The sequence below is a fragment of the Sus scrofa genome, chromosome 13, assembly GCF_054392235.1.
Source record: "Sus scrofa isolate SSC_HxYL_T2T_F1_AM1 chromosome 13, Sscrofa_HxYL_maternal_Yorkshire_Landrace_v2.0, whole genome shotgun sequence".
Classification (NCBI taxonomy): Eukaryota; Metazoa; Chordata; class Mammalia; order Artiodactyla; family Suidae; genus Sus; species Sus scrofa.
In genome coordinates this window covers 183,933,950-183,954,452 of record NC_139395.1, presented here as the reverse complement: position 1 = coordinate 183,954,452, position 20,503 = coordinate 183,933,950, and the positions used below count along the sequence as shown (strand labels likewise).

Genomic DNA, 20,503 nt, shown 5'->3' with positions numbered 1-20,503 from the left:
TGCCAGGGGGCAGAAATTCTGTCTTGATTTACTCATGTGCAACTCCTATTAACACTGTGAGGAATTCAGGGCAAAGTTTAGTTTATTTTTCAAAAAGGATCGTGTTGCTACATATTCCAAATAACATATGAACTCTTTTCCACTATAAAACCAATGATGTGCAACCATACACATTTAGGATACTCATTTAGCTTTTCACTGACTAAATGTCTGACTAGTCTGACTTATTCTTTATTGCAGATATTTTTAAAAGCAAGATTTGACAAAGAGAAAAGAGATGAATTTCTGGAACTATAAAATCATGGGGGCAGAAACTATAGCAAAAAATCAGTATTTTAATGCCAAAACTTGGTGAACACGGTAAAACATGGGAAAATACTGCATGCATTAATTGATGTGAAATGGACAAAAATTATTCCCATGTAGTGAGATAATCTCATTTGAGTGTTGTCCCGATAGATAGATAGTCAGATAGAACAAGCACTGCCAAATCTGCTCTGAATTTGGAGAAGCTGAGAGAGAGGGATTTACATGTACATTATAAGCCCTGACAAGAGATGGGAACTAGAAAGAGAAGGTACAACAGGAGATCCTACTCTTGCTTACCTTTCTCCTGAAATCAAACCTTGTGTTCACCTGTGAGCAAATGGGGAAGTGGGAACATTAGACAGTCCATACTCTTCACAGTCTTGCTCCCTGAGCACATATGACCTATTTAGTCACAGTCACATGGTAACTGACAAACAGAGCTGACATCATTGACAATGAAGCATAAACACACCAAAGGAGTCTGTCCCCACATGTTGACTCAGCACCCTGTTAGCTATACAACTTTGAAGGGCTTTTAAATGTCTCTCTTGTTTATGTCTTTTAAGAAACAAGAGAATTTAGACTTTGCCAATGACTCTTTCTATCCTAAGTTTCTATTTCTCTAAAATTTTTAATGCTATATAAGTTGACATGCTATTCCTAATTTTGTTTATAGAGTCATATTTTATACTATAGTATTATTAAATGTAGGGCAGAATATAGGGGGTAAGTTAGTGAAATAGCGAAACAGCTTATAGTCTGTCCATATTTGAACCTGAGTGAAACCAGAAACAAAAAAAGGGATATCCACATTTATCTTTAGATTATTTTTGACTTGGAACCAAGCTCTCCAGACCTATGTTGGTTATGGGGATGGATCTGTTGGCTACTTTCAGATAGATGAAGACTTGAAACTGACTGTGTCAAGTCAACACAAAGGTACTAAATATATATATCATGTCATTTTGGAATTAAAATATGAAACATAGATAATAAAAGATGTTATTGTATTTTTATTAAGTTTTGACTAAATATACTTACATTCCAGTAGGAAATGACTGAAGAGTATGGCAAGAGAGTCTCTCTGAACACAAGGAGCTTAGGATCAGATGCTGGAGAGAAAAAAACAACACAAACAAACCTGTAATTAATCCTCTCAATACAATAAATACCAATGTTAGACACATATTCCCACAGTCAACTTATATAAATGACAAAATCAAGGACAAGAAAAACAGATTTTTTTTCTAATTAAGGAGAAAGAAATGGGCTAATGGGGGGGTAGAGTGGGGTGAGGTGGTTGATAGAGTGAAGGTAACCAGGATCTGAATCAAAAAACATAAATTGAAGATTTATATTTTCTCCATTACAGATGAGTGGATTTCAAAGTAAAGCGATTATTCTTGAAAAAACACAGAAAAGGTAAAAGCTAGGAAGAATAACACAGAGACCCAATATCCTACAGTGCTTAATGTGTATTAGGTTCTACTCTGTGCGTACATAGATTAGCTCATTTAATTCTTTCAACACTCATTTCCAAGTAGTACTAATATATCCTATTTTACATGGGATAAAATGAACATAGAGAGGTTCAATGACTTGCTCTATGTCTGATGCTATACAGAGGCTGAGCTGGTTACAGACCTGGGCAGTCTATGTCCAAAGTTATCACTATCAACTATGATGCCATGATATATACCTTCAAGGGACAAAAGAATGGAAGAGGATTCCATTAAAATTATAACCTAAGTTATCAAAGGATTGAAAAAGGGCAAATATACTGGTACTCAAAGAGGAAACTGTTATAAAATACTTTAGAAAACACTCTTAAATAGGTTGTTATGTTTATTAATATTCAGAAAAGAAATTATTGATCTCATGGAGTGAATATTATTTCCACTTGAATGAATTATGCCAAATTCAACTCACCTATCTTTCTGGTTGCTGTAACTGATTAAATATGATACAACATAGGCATACTAATACCTTGATCTTGGTGAAAAAGTTTTTCTGTCTTCTTAAAGATTATAGAAATCTTCAGAATGGTCTTTAAAATGAAAGTTAAATGAAACCTTGATGATTTTGTGTGAATAGATTCACAGTTTCAATGCCCCAAAAGTACTTATAAGTGAATCAATACAAAGATGTATGCATGTCCTCTCTAGTGATGCATAAAAACTTTTGTATTTAGGTTAAAATTGTCCATAATCAAGTATAGGATGGGAGAACTGAGTAAGAATTTATATTTTTTTAAAATATTAAAAGTTTTACTTGACTAAAAGTGACGCAATTCAAGGAACATGATAGTCAAAAATGGTAGTGAGATGGACTGGGAGTTCAGGATTAGTAGATGCAAACTATTGCATTCGGAGTTGATAAGCAATATGATCCTGCTGTATATATAGCACAGGGAACTATATCTAGCCACTTGTGATGGAACAGGATGGAGAGTAATATGAGAAAAAGAATGAATATATATATGTATATGTATGTATGTATGTATGTATGGGTCACTTAGCTGTACAGCATAAATATAACATTGTAAATAAACTATAATAGAAAAAATAAAAATCTTACAAAAATAACTAAAAGTCAGATGGAATGTTCTAAAGGTAAAAAAAAAAAAATGGTAATGAAATCAAAGAAGGTGCTATCAGAAATTCCATGTACAGAAGAAGGCAGACAATAGACAGTATAATTTTAGGATCACATATAAACAATTATGTTCCATGTGAATGACAAAGGAAGTGAAATAATTAGGAGTTCAACCTGGATGGCAAAATTTGCACACTTAATGAATGAATAACAGAAGTTCAATCTGTAGAACAGATATGAGTGGGCGCACGAGTTCACACACATATATATGGTCCAGACGTAAGTATTCAGATTATGTTGCTTTCTGAGAAACAGAATAGCATGCCCTGATTTACATTTTAATAGGATCAGTCTTATACTAAGACAAGAGAGGAGTGAGGTAAGGATGCAAGCAGGCAAATAACAGGTGGTAATGATATAGAAGAAAAGTGAAAGTTACCTCAATTAAGATGATTCAAAGTGGTGAAATGCTATGTCTTTTTTGGTTTTACCATATCTTTAAAGGTGAAGCCAAGAAGATTTGATAGGATTATATATAGGGTATGAAAAATCATATACCACAATTTGGTCTGAGCAATATTTTATTTATAACAAAAATCCAAAATGTAAAGGAACCTTAGAAACCTTCCAGTCAAGCTTTTGATCATTTGAAGGAATTCTTTCTACAACAGCCTGCTCCTGCTTGGACACTTCTGTGACAAAGAACTCACATAGCACCTATCCTATTTTAGAAAAGCTCTGCTTTTAAAAGCTCTATTTCTTATATGGAGCATAATCCTGTTTCTCTGTGATGGACAATTGCAATATTATGATTTATAATGAGGAATATATATATATATATATATATATATATATATATATATGTATATATATAGTGTCTTCATCCTCATTTCTGGTACAAAGCTCCTAAAACCCTTGGGAATTCATAAGTGATAAGAGCAATAAAGGTGTGTTGACATTCATAACAAATACCTTTCAAACACATCCGAGTTTATGTTAATGAGGTGACTTTTGGAAAGAATCTAAGGTTGGAGCTGGTTACCAGGGGAACCATGAGTTTAGAGGGGTGGAAATTTTAGTCTCCTTCCTCCAAACTCTGGAGAGGGGAGAGAGGCTAGAGTTCATTACCACTGGTCAATGATTTAATGACGCATACCTATGGAACAAGCCTCCATAAAACTCCAAAAGATTAGGGTGTAGGGAGCTTCCAGTTTGGGTGAACCAGAACACATCCATGTGCCACTGTACTTGGGCCTCAAACCCCTGGGGGCAGAAGGTCCTACATTCAAGACCTTGCCCTATATATCTCTTCTTCTGGCTGTTGATTTGCATCCTTCAATATCCTTTGTAATAAACTGGTAGCCTAGTGAGTAAACTGGTTTCCTGAGTTTCGTGAGATAATCTAAGAAGTCACTTGAACCCAAGGTAGGGGTAATAGAAAACTCTGATTAACAGCTAGATGGTCAGAAGCACAAGTAACCACCTAGACTTGTGATTGGGACCCAAAGTGGGGACAGTCTTTTGGGACCAAGCTCTTATGTTGTGGATCTGACTCTGTCTCTCAGTAGACAGTGTCAGAACCCTAACCCTAACTGAGTTGAATTGTAGGACAGAGCTGGTGTTGGAGAAAAAAATCCCACAGGTTGGAACTGGTGTCAGAGAGTAACAAGTGAATGATAAAAGATGAAAAATCTGGTAGGGAGGTGGGTAAGAGAAAATGGTGGAGGAACTGTATTTGTTTGTTTATAGTTATATCCCTAGCATATAACATGGTTTATGTCATTAGATATATAATACTTTTCACTGAGCAATTTGGAAGACTTGTATGGGGTCATAATGATGTGGCCATAAGATAGTAGTTCATTTTTTTTTAAATGGGACTTAAAAAGAATAATATTAAAATGTTTTCTCTATCTGCTATGCTTATAAATGTGTCTGGATTCAGGGAGTTTGTATGTGATGATGATGGCTTTAAACTAATGAAAAATACCATTGCATTCTAGTTTATGGCTCCGTGGTGTCCTAAATCTCAGTTATATTTATTTCAATAAGAAGTGATCTACAAAAATGAACAGGTACAGTTTGGCCAAGAACTAAACAGAATGGATACACATCAGCCTGGTGCACATCAGCTGAATATTAGCCTGCTTCAAACTAGGGGAGAGTTAAGCTATTTGAGTGCTGAGTGTAAATACTACATATTTCTATTCTGTCTTTATTGTAATGAACAAGCCCTATCTTTAGCTCCTGCTGAGCACTTTTGAGGGTCTTCCATATGGTTGCTGCTAAGTATTTTGGCATTTTCCCAACTGTTACAATTGGGTCAGTGGGGGGGATTGTATAGGAGTAATAAAACAAGGGTGACTGCAGCAGGGAGGAGTACGATTACTAGACACATAACAGCTTATTGCCTCTCAGGCATTCAAGCACAGCTCAATGCCATTTGTTACAGTAGGCAGCCAGGGCAAACCTCCTTCTTGCCATAGAGCTTACTGCAGGAAAGGCCAGGCCTTGGGTGCAAAGACTAAGTCTTCTGCCAACATTTTTTTTCCCCATTTCCTTAGCTCTTCACCTTCTCACAATATCTCAAGTACTTTGAGAGGGAATAAGACACTTATGCCTTGCATACCACTATGTCGTTCTGAGAAAAGTTTTCATGAACAGACTCTTAGCTAAATTGTAGCAGCAACAGCAGGATTATCAGCGGCCCTGAGGGCTTTGCTGTCCTATGGCCGGGGGGGGGGGGGGGGGGGGGGGGGGGGCAGTGAGAAATGGGTAAAGGAAGTCTGACTACTCCAAATACATAAAAACTCTTGAGACATGATTCATAAAGCCAGAGGTGACTAATAATATTGACACTGTTATTGAGAAGTTTTCCTATCAGAAACACATCTTTGGAAAAAAGGTACTATTATTTTCATCCTGTGGAAGGTAGCGTTGCTTTTAAGCATGACTAGTTTGGGAGAAAAAAGTTCAAAGCAAAATTAAGATTCTAAATAATAAAATAATATATTAAATAGAGATGTGTACACACAGAGAGAGACACAAATTCACAAAATGAACAATGAACTCAAGGTCTTGATCCAAAGACAGTATTTCCCATATTTATGCTTATACACAGGACTCTAAATAATTCATTATGCTTTTCCTTTTACATAATATAGGGCTTTTTTCCACAGTGAACACTAATATACAGCTATGTAACAGTCTAACAGGTTCCCAGTGTGGGCCATCAATTTTTTCTTGAGCAATTACTAGAAATTTAGATATTAAAGAAATAGTTTTAGACATTTAAACTGGTATTCAAATCTGTGTAGATTTTTTTTTCCTGTTTCTAGCCAAGAACGTTAGATAAAAAAATGCCACATTAAGAAAGTTACTCCCCAAAACCTTTCACCCCTGCCACCCCCACGCCTAGAAACTGAATCCCCTGGCCCTACACCCAGGGTCGAAGCGAGGGCCTCGGTCCTGCAAGACTGCGCGGTGGGCTTCGGGAGATCTCTAAGAGAGTCAGGGCAGAAAAGGGTGTGAACTCCTGAGACACACACTACCCGGGCACGGACCTCAGCATTTGCCACCAGCCCGTACATTTAGGGAAGCCTTCATACTGACTGCAAGAGGGCCGGTCGTAAATCAACTGGTTCCAGAACTACCCACACTTATCTCAGCACCCTGGGAACCCCTAATTCCAGCTTCTCTCGGGGCTAGGAGAGTGCTAGGTAGGGCTCATCTCTGTCAGCATTCAGCAAAGAATCCGCACCTAAAAGCCCACCAACACCACCCGCGGTCGCCAGCTCGCTTGTACCAGGGCAAGCTTTGCGGAACTCACCCCTCAGCCACCCGGTAAAAGGGAGGAGCGGGCAGCGTCTGAAGTGAGGGCAGCAGCCGCGGCTTCAGGCACCGCAGTGCGCAGGCGCACGCGCAGACCGCGCAGGCGCCGCCTAGAAGTGACTTCTCCAAAAAGTGCTTTAGTTCGCGGTCACCTGAGCTCTGGCAACTCGGCTGCGGCAGGCTTGGGGGATACTCGCCCTCCGCGGGTTCTGTCTGGCGACCCCGCCTTCTCTTGTTCATCGGCTCCGCCATCCCGAACACTCCAAAGGCCTGTCCGTTCTCTCCTGTCCTTTCCCAGTCGCGGGCCGGACCGGGCCGAGCCGGGCAGCACGGGAGCGGTTTCTGACCATGGCGTCCCTCTTCAAGAAGAAAACCGTGGATGGTGAGTTCCAGGCTGGCACGAAGAGGCCCAGCCCTGCGTTTTCATGGCGTATTTTGGGGGCTTCAGGCCGCGATTCTTGTTGCAGTTCCTGGGGGCGGGGCTGGATCTAGTGGCCCCACAGGTGACCGCCTTCATGCGTCACTTTTTTGCTTCCCTGTCTCTTCCGACTTGCCCCACCTCAAACTCACCTGAGCAGTCTGGTTTCTTCCTTCTGATAACGCAGCTAACAACCCCGACCCCCATCCCTCCCCCACCCACCCCCTCCTCAGGTTTCTCCTTTAGCGGGATCCTGAGCCTTTCTTGGAGGCAGGATGCAGCTAGCCCTTCAGTGTCTTTAGACTTGGTGCTTCGATAAATTTCTTGTTGGTTCCGTGTACTTGGTTTTCTCTTCCATCAGTTTGGAACCGTACTATTTAAGGGCATCCAAACCCGAAACCGGTATTGAGGTGGGGAGGCTCCAGCTACTAAATGAACTTGCGTTTGGACCGATCTTGCCCTGGGAACACCCCATCAATAGAGATGTGAAACAAATGCTTCTTGACTGACTTCAGTAGAAAAAATGAACGAAATCCAAGGCAAGTGCCTGGGTTTAGTTTTCATCCTATATTTCTTTCTACCTTATGATTATCTTTTGCTATCTAAAGAGATGTGGTATCTGTTACCTACATAGAAGTTTACATTTTAAGATACTTGCATTAATTCAGACATTTGCTCAATATCTTGTTAAGGGGAGGAAAAGTGAAGTGTACAGGAAATACAAATTGGTTTTTATAAGCACTGCCTGTAATATATGTTTATGTAGCTTTAATTAATCTTGATATTTTCATTGACTCTACCAGGAATCAAATTCATTCAAGTTATTTAAAAACTGTATTTCTCATTACATGTTGAATCTAGGTTGTTGTTGGTTTAATCAAAGAATCACTTCTTTGTAAGGGTCTAACTGCCACAAAAGGAACAGTGGTAGCTAGACAGTGATTGGTACAAACAGGGTGTTCAGTCCAGACCTGGGGTAACTCCTTCATTCCTTTGTATTGACTATTCCAATGCCAGCAAAATTATTTTGTGGAGGATGACAAAGGCATTGTCTTTACCCTGTCACCCTACCCTTCACTTCAACATATAATGTCATTTTACCCTTAATTTATCACACAGCGTAATACATTTTTGGTTTCCCTGAGTGGGTGAAATTGCCTTTTATTAGCAGAAATACCATTTACAATACCTGAAATAACTACCAGGTGGGTGTAAGAAGTAATGCAATTATGTGAAATGAGTTTTATGTGTGTTTTATTTGAAAATGCTATTTAATTTTTAACATGGCACTTTATTTTTTCAGTGTTTCAGTACTAATATTGTGAGTTTCAGTTATTGTATGGTACTGCAGGGAGGAAAAAGGTTTTTTTGTTTGTTTCAGTTTTATAAAGTGAGAATTTACTAAACAGGAAAAGGGTTGCATTTTTCTTACTTTGATGTTACAAATTAAATTTAAAAATTAACTTTAAAAGCCAAACATCCCAGTTTTAGTTGCTTAATATCTGTCAAATATTTTCAAAGGCTTAAATTCCAGTTCTTTAGTCTCATTGCTGTGCTTCCTGTCCTTTTGGCAGTCTAGTGACTACTGTACTTGAAGTATAGAGCTGAATTTTAAAAAGATAATTAGGATGTGCTGTGAAGGTTTTAACTGTATACTTATTTGCAGCTGCATTAATTCACCCAAGAAATAATATTTCTGCTAGGTAAACTTATTTGGAGAAAAAGAACTTAAGGACTTTTGGAAGAAACTATAGTTCCTACTGACTTAAAAATCTGTGCATGATAATTTCTATATGTAAATTTGGCCACTATATACATTTTCTGTAACTACCAAACAGCATACTTGATGTTTTCTTAAATAATGTCAGTTCAGATTACTTAATGACATCTTAATTATAGACCTGTATTTTTATTATTTTGCCTAAAGCTTTACAAATGTTTTTATTCTTTCTTTTATTAAAAAGAAGGTGTTTTAAAAGGTGACAGCATTCATCTTAGCAATAATGAGGACTTATATTATGAAATTAAACATATTCTTATGCATTTTTCCCAGATCCTTAGACTCGATTATTGATCTTAAGATATTTTACTATATGTTGTCTTTTTATCTGTTTCAACAGTAATGAAATTCTGATACATAAGGAAGATATGTAACTGCTTACAGAGCTAGCGAATAATTGAATCTTTTTTGTGTCTTTGGATTGGCTAGCAGAGTTGCATACTATATCATTAAAGAATACTGCACATGTAAATTAAAAAGGGAGACAACATTACAGCACTTATTACTATTCAGAGTTATGTTTAATTCATTTTTGACACGGAGATGAACAAGTCTCTGCAGTGTATACTTTGTTACAGAAATTAATGAGAATTGTACCTCAATGCCATAGAAGAGAAAGATTCTTTTGAATTTAAAATCACAGTTGAGTACTTGGTTTTTCTTGTACTGATTTATAACATGTATACATATATACATGTATGACAGTGGTGTTAGTGTGTTTACCTACAGTGGTCTTTTTTTTTTTTTTTTTGGTTTGCTTTTTTTTTTCCTAAGTGGACTAATGATGACCTATTTATTGAAACTAATTATGGACCTGTGATTATACTTATTTAAATTATGAACCTGTAAATCAGGATGCCATGAGGACCTGTTATGAAAGCACAACTAATTATGCCTCTTAAAAAGTGAAGTTCTTTAAGCACTGTATAATTTTTGTGTTGTCTTCAATAAAGACAAATTTGAGGTCCTACTCTAAGCCAGCACTTTGTTAGCATTTTGTATCAGTATCTTTTCAATTTTTAGAAAATTTATAAGTACTATTATTATCCTCACTTCCTAGATGACGAAATTGAGAGCCAAAGAACTAAGTAACTTGCCCAAGATCACACAGCTACTAAGTGGCAGAGCCAGAAACCTCATCCCTTTGAGTCTTATCATTGTTTCTTTGTTTGTTTCTTATTAGAGATCCTGTGGCATAATTCAATTTTGCTGTTCTTGCTAGTAAGTTACATGGGAGTCTCAGCTTTTGGTCAGTACATGTAATGTTTACCTTTTGTCTGAACCAGACTCTTCTCTCACTATTAGTAGTAAAACTGTAGCTTCTAATGCTGCTAACAACCCTCATTTTCCTGACTCTCTCTTAACCCAACATTTTCTTAGGAAGTATTGTTCAGTCTTTTTTTGCTTTTCATCTAAATATCTCAAAGGAGTGGTAATGTCTCCTACCTCCACTTGTGTACTTCTCTGACCCCCCACCCTCATCTCCTTCTACAGCAGTTTGCTTTACATCTGATGTAATGAGCTCTTGCTAAAATCATCAGTGACTTCTAGATCACCAAATCCAATGATCCTTTTTAGTGATCATCTTCTGGGGTTATGTTTTGCATTTGGACTTGATAACGTCTTCCTTGAAATTCTCTTTTAGCTTGTGTAGCTTGACAGTGTTTTAATTTTCCTCAAATTCTTCTAACTACTCTTTTTCCTTTCTTTCTTCCTTCCTCTCTTCCTTTCTTTTTTTTTTTTTTTTTTTCCGTCTTTTTGTCTTTTGTAGGGCCGCTCCTGCGACATATGGAGGTTCCCAGGCTAGGGGTCCAATTGGAGCTATAGCCGCCAGCCTGTGTCAGAGCCACAGCAACACAGGATCTGAGCCACATCTGTGTTCTATACCACAGCTCATGACAATGCTGATCAAACCTGCAACCTCATGGTTCCTAGTCAGATTCACTAACCACTGAGCCACAATGGGAACTCCTCTTCCTTTCTTATTTTAATCTGCCCTTTAAATATTAATGTTTTGGGCTACCACTACTCTAATTGTACATTTTCTAAGTAATCTTATCTAAACTTTTATTATTTTAGTATATCTCTAGAGATATTTTTTTTTAGTTTCAGATAAGTATACCAATAGTTTGCTGAGTATTTCAACCTAGATGCCCCAGAGTACCTCACATTAAGAGATCCTAAACAGAATTCATCACCATCTCTTACAAGCAACTTCCTTTTCTGAGTTCTCCTCTTCCTGTTTGGCAGTTCTTGATTTTGCCTTCTATCACAATTAAGTACCAAGTTCTACTCCTTTTGCCTCTTAAATATTTGACACATGATCTTTCTTGCTCTTATTCAGATCCCATTTGTCTTGTACTTTACTACATTACTTTTCTGTGTTTCTTTCTTGTACCTTCATAGCCCTTAAATCATTCATCTACCAAGATGCTTGTGTGATTGACATACCTGAAATCCAAATGCTATGCTACTCCTCAGTGTAAACCCATTTGTTGAGTCTTTAGCACCAACAGGATCCAGTGAGTGCTCTTTAACAGGGCAAATATAGCCCTCCTTGATTTGGTCCTTGTCTTTCTTTCTGGCCATGTCTCTGGACATTTTACTGTTCAGCAACACTGTTCTCATATTTGTCTGGATATACCATACTCTTTCTCACTCTGACGTATTTTTGCTTATGATACCTTTATGCATAGAATTCTCTTTTTTTCTTCCTTTAGCTATCCTGAACTCAGGGTTTTATCCTTCTCTAGAAATTCTTCTTTAATGCCACCTGAAACTATGTTAAGTAGTTAAATACTTCACTCTTCGTGTATTGTTTTTTTGTTTTTTCATTTTTTTGTTTGTTTGTTTAGCATCTGCTTCTTGACTTGCTTTCTCCAGAATTAAAGTAGATATTTTCACACTTCCAAAGTAGGATTAGGCTTATTCTAAGTTTTTCCTGTATTCGATATTTGTTGTAGAGTCTAAAGCATAAAAGAAAAATAACTCTGCAGCATTTTAGAATTTACAGACTAAAATTCCAAAATAGTAGCGTTTACTAACCAAAAGTAGTGTTCCCAGTACCCAGAGCTTACTATAGTCTACATTCCTATTATCACCCCCTACCTTGAACCTCAGTGCAAATTTGGAGATAATTTTAGGAATGATACTGACAGAAGAGGAACAAAGCTTCTTGGGTTTTCCCTCATTGGGGTGGTATCCATGTATGCTAGTGGTCTAGAGCTCAGAACTGTGAATCTTTGACTAAGTTGGATAAATATGTCAAGAGTCAGTTGTGATGCTGCATTTCCGATAGCTCAGGAGGGAATAAAATCCACCATCTAATTAAACTAAATCCCCTCTAGAAATGTTTCTGCTTTCTTCTAAATAAAATACAACAATCTCGTGGTGCTTCTAGAGTACCGTAGTGTTCCCTTGGTGCTAATTATTCTGAATATTTAAAACTCAAATTTTGGAGTTCCTCTCATGGCTCACAGTGCATGAGGATGAAGGTTCGATCCCTGGCCTTGCTCAGTGGATTAAGGATCTGGCATTGCTGTGAGCTGTGGTGTAGGTCACAGATGTAGCTCAGATCCTGAGTTGCTGTGGCGTAGGCCAGAGGCTTCAGCTCCAATTCGACCTCTAGCCTGGGAACCTCCAAATGCCATGGGTGTGGCCCTAAAAAAACAAACAAACAAAAAAAACCCTCAAATTTTATTTTATTATTGGAACACTGAAGAAAGGTAATTGAATGTGGGATTCAGGAGCAGAGTACCCTCAGCATTTTTCTGAGGAAAAGTTCTCCAACTTTTAGAATGGTTATTTTTTTTTAATTTTTATTTAATTTTTTGTCTTTTCTAGAGCCTCACCCGCTGCATATGGAGGTTCCCAGGCTAGGGGTCGAATTGGAGCTGTAACTGCCGGCCTACACCAGGGCCACAGGAACTCAGGATCTGAGCTGAGTCTGCGACCTACACCACAGCTCACTGCAGCGCTGGATCCTTAACCCACTGAGCAAGGTCAGGGATCAGACCCACAACCTCATGGTTCCTAGTCGGATTTGTTCACCATTGAGCCACAATGGGAACTCCTAGAATGGTTATTTCTGTAGGAAAATGTTTTCTCTATTTCTCCATCTTTAGCATAACAGCAAAGAAGTATTTCTTTTCACTCTACCATTTTCTATCTTTAAGTCCATATGTCTGTGAGATTGTTCTTTCAGAGGATTTTTCCCTCATTCCCTCACTTATCTAAGCTGAAAAATGTCCTTTGACAGTTTTCTGAACTGAAGCTCTTATTGATTGATAATGGTACCAAAGCCTGTGTATTTGAGAACCACATGAGACCCAAAGATCTGCTGACAGATCTTCCTTCAGCTCTTTAAAATACTATTTTAATAATAATAATAAATTCCTCAGAGCTTGAGTGATGTTCAAGATTTTACTGGCAGAGAGAAAAAAAAATTCCTTGTTACTTCCTTTTATGCTACCATAGGGCGGGACCCCTATTCTCTCCTTAGTGTCCCACCTCTTCCTTGCAAGCAAGTCCTGCTGAGTCTTTAACTTCATCCTATTCCCAAATGGATCCTTGGCTCCCTGGACCATATGTAGAATAAAGCTGTTGGCATGATCCTCTCCGTCCTTTCTGTTTCCCATCGTTGTTTTTATTTTTGTTTTCACTTTTTCTTTACCATTTATCAAAACTGGTTAATTAGGCAGGTACCATTCCTCCCTGATTTCTGATATACCATTTCCAAAGCCTGAGAAACAAAGCTGCTTTGCATGTCAAATTCTGATTTCTCCCTCCCACTCTCTCATTGTCATTGTCCTTCTGCCTCTGAGTAAGTTTGGTTTTTACAGCCAACATTTTCTAGTTATTGACCTTAAATATTCTTCTTACCCTTTAACCTTTGAGTTTGCAGCATTTTTACAGTTTTTTTCTCCCCATCAATCCAAGAGGTTGGCATATCCCCACATGGCGAGGTCCCCATTCCCCTTTACTCTTAATTGGTGAGCTCCGCCATCTCTTCTCTAGCTGAACTCACACTTCAGCTCTTCAGTTCATAGCCACTGTCAGGGTTTATATAATCTCCCTTATCCCACTCTACCACAGCTAGAGTACCTACTGTTTCCATTGATACAGGCTAACAGAACTTGCAGATGAAATCTAAGGCAGAAGCTCACTTTCTTCCCTGATCTTGATCTCCAAAAGCCTGTTAATGGAGATGCTGAAGCAAGATGTTCAAGCATTTCTTGCTCTTTTGTCAGTTCATGTGTGGTGAGATCCAGGACAATTGGTAGGCAATTAAGTTGCATGATCAAAATAATATTTTCTCTGAAGAAATATGTTTAAAAGCAGATAATATGATATATTAGATTAAAAAAGTCCATCATGATCTTGATGCCAGGAAGATGTTACCAGAATCTGGGTTCTTGTTCACGCCGTCGAAGAATGAACTCCGCAAACACACAGGCACCAGGAAAGCGGTCTTGTGTGTGTGTGTGTGTGTGTGTGTGTGTGTCTTTTTGCTATTTTTTGGGCCGCTCTCGCGGTATATGGAGGTTCTCAGGCTAGGGGTCGAATTGGAGCCACAGCCACAGGCCTCCGCCAGAGCCCTATCAACACAGGATCTGAACCGCATCTGCAAACTACACCACAGCTCACAGCAATGCCAGATCCTTAACCCACTGAGTAAGGCCTGGGATCGAACCCTCAACCTCATAGTTCCTAGTCCAGTTGGATTCATTAACCACTGTGAACTCCCAAACAGTCTTTATTACAGGAAAGCAAATAGCTCCCAGGGCTGCTGGGGGGGTGAGAGGAGCCCCCCCCCCCATTCTCTATTGTCTTATAGGGGTTTTTAATCCCTTAAAGATGGGAGGGTACCAACATGGGTCTAGAAAGATATGGTGTTCTCCCAATGGCCTTGCTCAGTTATCTACATCAGTCCTTATCCAGTAGGCGTGGAAATGTCCTGTAGGTCTCCTGGTTTCTTTGCCTTTTTCTTCCCATAAACTGGGTCACAGGGGATTAGAGATTAATGTCCTTCTGGGTTTAGGTACACTCCCTATAGTAAACAAGGCCTGGGGATGTTGCTCCCTGGAGCCCTTAAACCACAAATGTTAATCAATGGCCATATCAAAGAATGCATCTAAGCTCATGCTCCTACACTGACTACCTGAGTTAATATTCTGCCTCAGTCTTACAGTAAAGCACAAAACCCAATACATGGTGGAGTGGATGCTGTCTAGGAGACCAGCTTGTATCCCCTGAATATTATGAATTCTGAGTTGTGTCTCAGTGCTACTGGGGCAGTAATTCTGAACTACCTTGCAAGCTTGAGACAGGCCCCCTCCTTTCTTTCGAAAGATAGTACTTTAAAGGATATTATTCACAAATTAATGAGTTCTGTATTTACATTTGGTAACTACTTTTTTCTTTAATCCGCAGATGTGCAAATGGTGTGTAAATAAGTAGGGTCTAGAAGGGCAGCCTAATTCAAGTTGGAGCTTGGCCTCAAACCCCAGTAGGGAGTTCTAGTGAGCTAGGCTAGACAACATGTGAGGCCTTTTTAGATTTTTTTTTTTTTTTTTTTTTTTTTGGCTTTTTTTCTTTCGTTTTTTCTGTAAGCAGAGAGACCTTATTGACTCGGAACCAAAGAGTACAAAATGACCTTTTCTATGTCTTCTTAAGTCTAAAATTTAAGTCGGTGATCTTAGCACTCTTATGTACTCATGTGTTAATTAGTTCAGTAAGAAGAACCAAAAAGGCTCGAGACAGGCATTTGATTCCCATAGTGGAGTTGGCCTAAGTGGCCCTTTCTAAGTGTTGTGCTAGATATGGGTGAGGAAAGAGTGTTGGGTAGGATAGTTCCTAGGGTTTTTGTACCTAACCAGATGGTAACAGAGCATACCATAGGCATATCCATGTACTTTTGACATTTTAACCGTTTGAAAATTTCATATAATCACCTATTACTTCATAATACTGTTTGTTTTTGTTTTTGTTTAGTCTTTTTAGGGCCACACAGGAGGCATATGGAGGTTCCCAGGCTCGGGGTTGAATCAGAGCTGTAGCTGCTAGCCTACACCACAGCCACAGCAACTTGGGATCCAAGCTTTGTCTGCAACCTGCAACACAGATCACAGCAATGCCAGATCCTTAACCCACTGAGCAAGGCCGGATATCGAACCTGTGTTCTCATGGATATTAGTCAGATTCATTTCCGCCGAGCCACAATTGGAACTCTGAGGAACTTCTTAACAAGAAATCAGACCTACTAAAAAATAAATATAATGGAAAATAAACTTGGCCTTAAAAACATTAAAAATGTTTCAGAGCCATTCTCATGTTATTCATTCTGAATTTTCTGAAGATCCTTATTAACTGTGAGTTTAGTATAGGGACTATTTTTAAAAAAAATTAAAGATTAATTTGTTTTATACGATATGCCTACCATCTCATATGAAAAAATATTTTACTGTCTTTTTCTACTTCGCATAATATATTTTAAAGTATTATGAATGTTTCAGTATATAACATTAGATACTCTCGGTTTATAGCTTAGATCTACTTAAATATTAATAGGTCTATTAAGAATAGACTATGGAATATGCAATAATTAATTTATTTTCCTCCTCTAATATACAGTGACAGTTATGGTAAACATAGTTGCATAAAATTAAGAAAAGTAAAGTCAAGCTGTTTTGAATAAATTATATAATTTGTTGAAACTTCCTGTTATAATACTTGTTTTACGATAAAGACGGCTATACTCTGGTTGTTTTTTTTTTTTTGCTTTTTGCTTTTTGCTTTTTGCAGAATAGAAGTTCCCAGGCTAGGGGTTGAATTGGAGCTACAGCTGCCAGCCTCTGCCACAGCCGCAGCAATGTGGGATCCTAGCCGCGTCTGCAACCTACACCACATCTCATGGCAACGCCAGATCCTTAACCCACTGAGCAAGGCCAGGGATCGAATGCACATCCTCATGGATCCTAGTCGGGTTCGTTTACCACTGAGCCACGAAGGGAACTCCCTGTACTCTGTTCTTTTCTCTGATTCTCTGACACCATCTAGGTGTCTCCAACAATTTAGTCAATCCTAACACTGGAGTTAGCACAGACTCCATAGGCTAAGGGCTCAGTCCCACAAGACTGTCCTCACTTAAGAGGCCAGTCACAAGTCACAGGTTGCCACCAGTACTTCTGATTGACCGGCTATAAATTTCGGCATCACCGCAACTCTCTTCTGAAGTTTGATAATTCATTAGAACAACTCTCAGACTCAGGAAAGTACTTTCCTTACAGTTATTATAAGAATACATCATGGAACAGCCAAATGGAAGTTATTATTCGGGGTGGGCGGTTAGAGTTTCTAAGCCCTCTCTGGACATGTCACCTTCCCAGAACCTCTATGTGTTTACCAAGCAGAAACTCTTCTAGTCTCTTTGTTCAGGAGTTTTTGTAACCCAATTTCCAGCCCTACATAGCTCTTCACCTAAGTGGCAGGGCTGAAAGTCCTCGCCCTCTAATCATATATTTGGTCTTTCTGGTCACTAGTCCCATCCTGAAGCTATCTAGGGGTGCCCTTCTCTGAGTCAAAGATATTCCTCTCACTCAGGGAATTCCAAGAGTTTATGGAGCTCTGTGCCAAGAACTGAGGACAAAGTCCAAATATACATCAACAATGCGTATTCATATACTAAATGTTCTTAGAAGACTGGAAGCAAATAAATAGGTTTGATTTTTTTTTGAACTTGAAAATTTCCCCAGTATAACTGTATAGAATACCTGCTTCCTTGGAGTTGCTGTTGTGGCTCAGCAGGTTAAAAACCTGAGAGAGTCTCTGTGATGATGCAGGTTCAATTCCTGGCCTCGCTCAGTGGGTTAAGGATCCATCCTTGCCACAAGCTGTGGTATAGGTCACAAATGCTGCTTGGATCTGGTGTTGCTGTAGCTGTGGTGTAGGCCAGCAGCTGCAGCTGATTCGACCCCTAACCTGGAAACTTACATATGCCACAGGTGCAGCCCTAAAAAAACCCAAAAAACAAAACAAACAAAAACCAAAAAACTATCTCCTTCGTCTTTTTAAAATGAAATATGCATTTCCCATTAGAAGAAGGTAGGTGGAGTGAGAGTCAGCTGTCTTTTCATCTCCCATATAGAGTTTCTTATTCCCATATTTAAGGACATATAGAGTGTGTTGTTCGCAAATCCTGAGCATGAGATATCCACCAATATAACTTCATTGACAAACAGAGTGAGCAAAGCAGGGGAAATAGATGTCTTCTATGTAGGATGTAGGAGCTCTGGCATCTTATTTTAACTTTTATTCAGGAAGTCATTGTAATTGATTAGTTATGTTCTGTATAATAACTTGAAATATTTTTTGTCCTGTTTGAACTGTGTATTTTTAATATGGACCTATATTTATAGGGATTATGTCTTTGATAACTTCACTTTTTGTTTTCCTAAAAGCTTCATAGCATAATATTATATTTAAAATTAGAGGCCTTGGAATCAGAATGTCTGTATATGAATCATAGCACTTTTTTTCTCTTGGGCAGATTACCTCCTCTGAAAAAAGTGAGGTAATAGTCTCTACCTTTTGGGGTTGTTGTGAAGCACTTTGTACAGTGCCTGTTACTTAGTATAATTAGTTATTTGTGTTGTGAATAAAGTTAAAACAGAAATGTGTAGAACCATCACAAAAAGGGTAATAGTTGCTGGCTTTGTTGCTGTTTTAATTTAGATGAAATTCACATAACATTAATGATTTTATTTTATTTATTTATTTAGCTTTTTAGGGCCACACCTGCAGCATATGGAAGATCCCAGGCTAAAGGTTGAATCAGAGTTTCTACACCATAGCCACGGCAGCGTGGGATCTGAGCTGAGTCTGCAACCTACACCACAGCTTATGGCAATGATGGATCCTTAACCCACTGAGTGAGGCCAGGGATTGAATCCACATCCTCATGGATACTAGTTGGGTTTGTTACCACTGAGCCACAACAGGACCTCCCACATTAACCATTTTAAAAATGAACAGGTCAGTGACATTTTGTACATTCACAATGTGTATAACCACCAGAACAAGTTTTGAAACATTTATCACCTCAAAATAAAACCCTGAATCCATTAAGCAGTGACTCACCAGGCTCCATTTTTTCCAACTCCTTGCAACTTTCAGTCTGCTTTCTGACTTTGTGGATTTACCTATTCTGGATATTTCATATAACTGTAATCATATAAGACCATTTGTATCTGCCTTCTTTCATTTAACATAATACTTTGGAGGTTTATGCATGTGGTAATATGTATCAGTACTTCATTTATTTCTATAACTGAATAATATTCCATTATAATCATATACCACAATTTGTTTATTCATTCATTTGTACATTTGAGTTCTTTCTACCTTTTGGCTATTGTAAATAGTGCTTCTATGACCATTTGTGTAGAATATTTGTTTAGATACCTATTTCAGTTCTTTCGGGTAAATACCTAGGAGAGGAATTGTAAGGTGACATAATGGTAATTTTATGTTTAACTTTTTGAGGAACCACCAAACTGTTAGTCACAGTGGTTGAAATAATTTACATCCCTACTGTCAATGTTCAGATGTACCAGTTTCTTCATCCTCATCAATACCTGCTTTCTGACATTTTGACAGATGTGAAGTGGTATATCTCTTTCCCTTATGAATGAGATTTTGAATCTTTTCTGTTTGTTCATTGGCCGTTTGTATATCTTTTTTGGAGAAATGTCTATTCAAGTCCTTCACTCATTTATTAATTGGTTTGTCTTTTATTTTTGAGTTGTAAGAGTTCTTTATATTTTCCAGTACTAGATTCATATATAATCAGATGTTTTCTTCTGTTTTCTGCATTGTCTTTTCATTTAATAATTGCCTTTGATACACAGCTTTTAATTTTTATGAAGTCCAAATTATTTTTTCTTTGTTGCCTGTGCTCTTAGTGTCATATCTAAGAATCTATTGCCAAATCCCAGATTATACAGATTTATTCCTGTGTATTCTTATAAGAGTTTTATAATTTCCTCTTATATTTGGCTCATTAATCTTTTTTGAGTTAATTTTTATGTATGGTTTTAGGTAGGGGGCCACTGTCATTCTTTTTCATGTTTTTCCCAGTGCCATTTGATGAAGAGACTATTTATTTCTGTTTTGGTAGTAGTGGTTTTAAATCTACCTCTTTTACTAAAAAGGTGCTCTAGTGAAGTAATTAAGATCACCAACTCAGGAGATAACACTTGGATCCAAATCTGGCATCCCTGCTTACTACGTTGCGACCTTGGGCATGTTACTTAAATTTCCTAACACTCAATTTTCTTATATACAACGTAATAGAAAAACCAACTCCATAGCATTATTGTGAACATTTTACAGTATAATATATGTAAAGCACTTAGCAAGATTCCTGACAGTGAGAGAGCAGTTTGGGCAAGAATTACAATCCATGTTTGTGATCCTTTGAAGTAATTACTATTTAGTAACAACTAACCCAAAACTATAGTCTATTAGGCTTAGACTTAACTAATACTGCTGATTCTTCAGATGATAAGAGT

At 38.1% G+C, this 20,503-nt stretch overlaps 1 protein-coding gene and 1 long non-coding RNA gene across 36 annotated transcripts in view; one reads left to right on the top strand and one right to left on the bottom strand.

Annotated features, from left to right (window-relative positions):
• Nucleotides 1-7,198, bottom strand: part of LOC146397799 (uncharacterized) — an 85,726-nt gene extending 78,528 nt beyond the window's left edge. For 17 of the 33 annotated variants that reach the window (XR_014823667.1, XR_014823672.1, XR_014823674.1 and 14 more), the window contains exons 1-2: nucleotides 6,734-7,198; nucleotides 1,351-1,421 (exon numbers count right to left, since the gene is read on the bottom strand). This is a non-coding gene — a long non-coding RNA (uncharacterized LOC146397799). Of the gene's footprint in view, nucleotides 1-606; nucleotides 637-1,350; nucleotides 1,422-6,664 lie in introns of all 33 variants that reach the window. The other 16 variants (XR_014823680.1, XR_014823689.1, XR_014823676.1 and 13 more) reach the window with 3 other exon arrangements.
• CHMP2B (charged multivesicular body protein 2B) overlaps nucleotides 6,868-20,503 on the top strand; it is a 35,875-nt gene continuing 22,239 nt past the window's right edge. The window contains exons 1-2 of one of the 3 annotated variants that reach the window (XM_013990176.3): nucleotides 6,875-7,117; nucleotides 7,536-7,692. In XM_013990176.3, coding sequence (XP_013845630.1) covers nucleotides 7,677-7,692 — 16 coding nt within the window. In that variant the 5' untranslated portion in view covers nucleotides 6,875-7,117; nucleotides 7,536-7,676. 3 annotated transcript variants of the gene reach the window in all.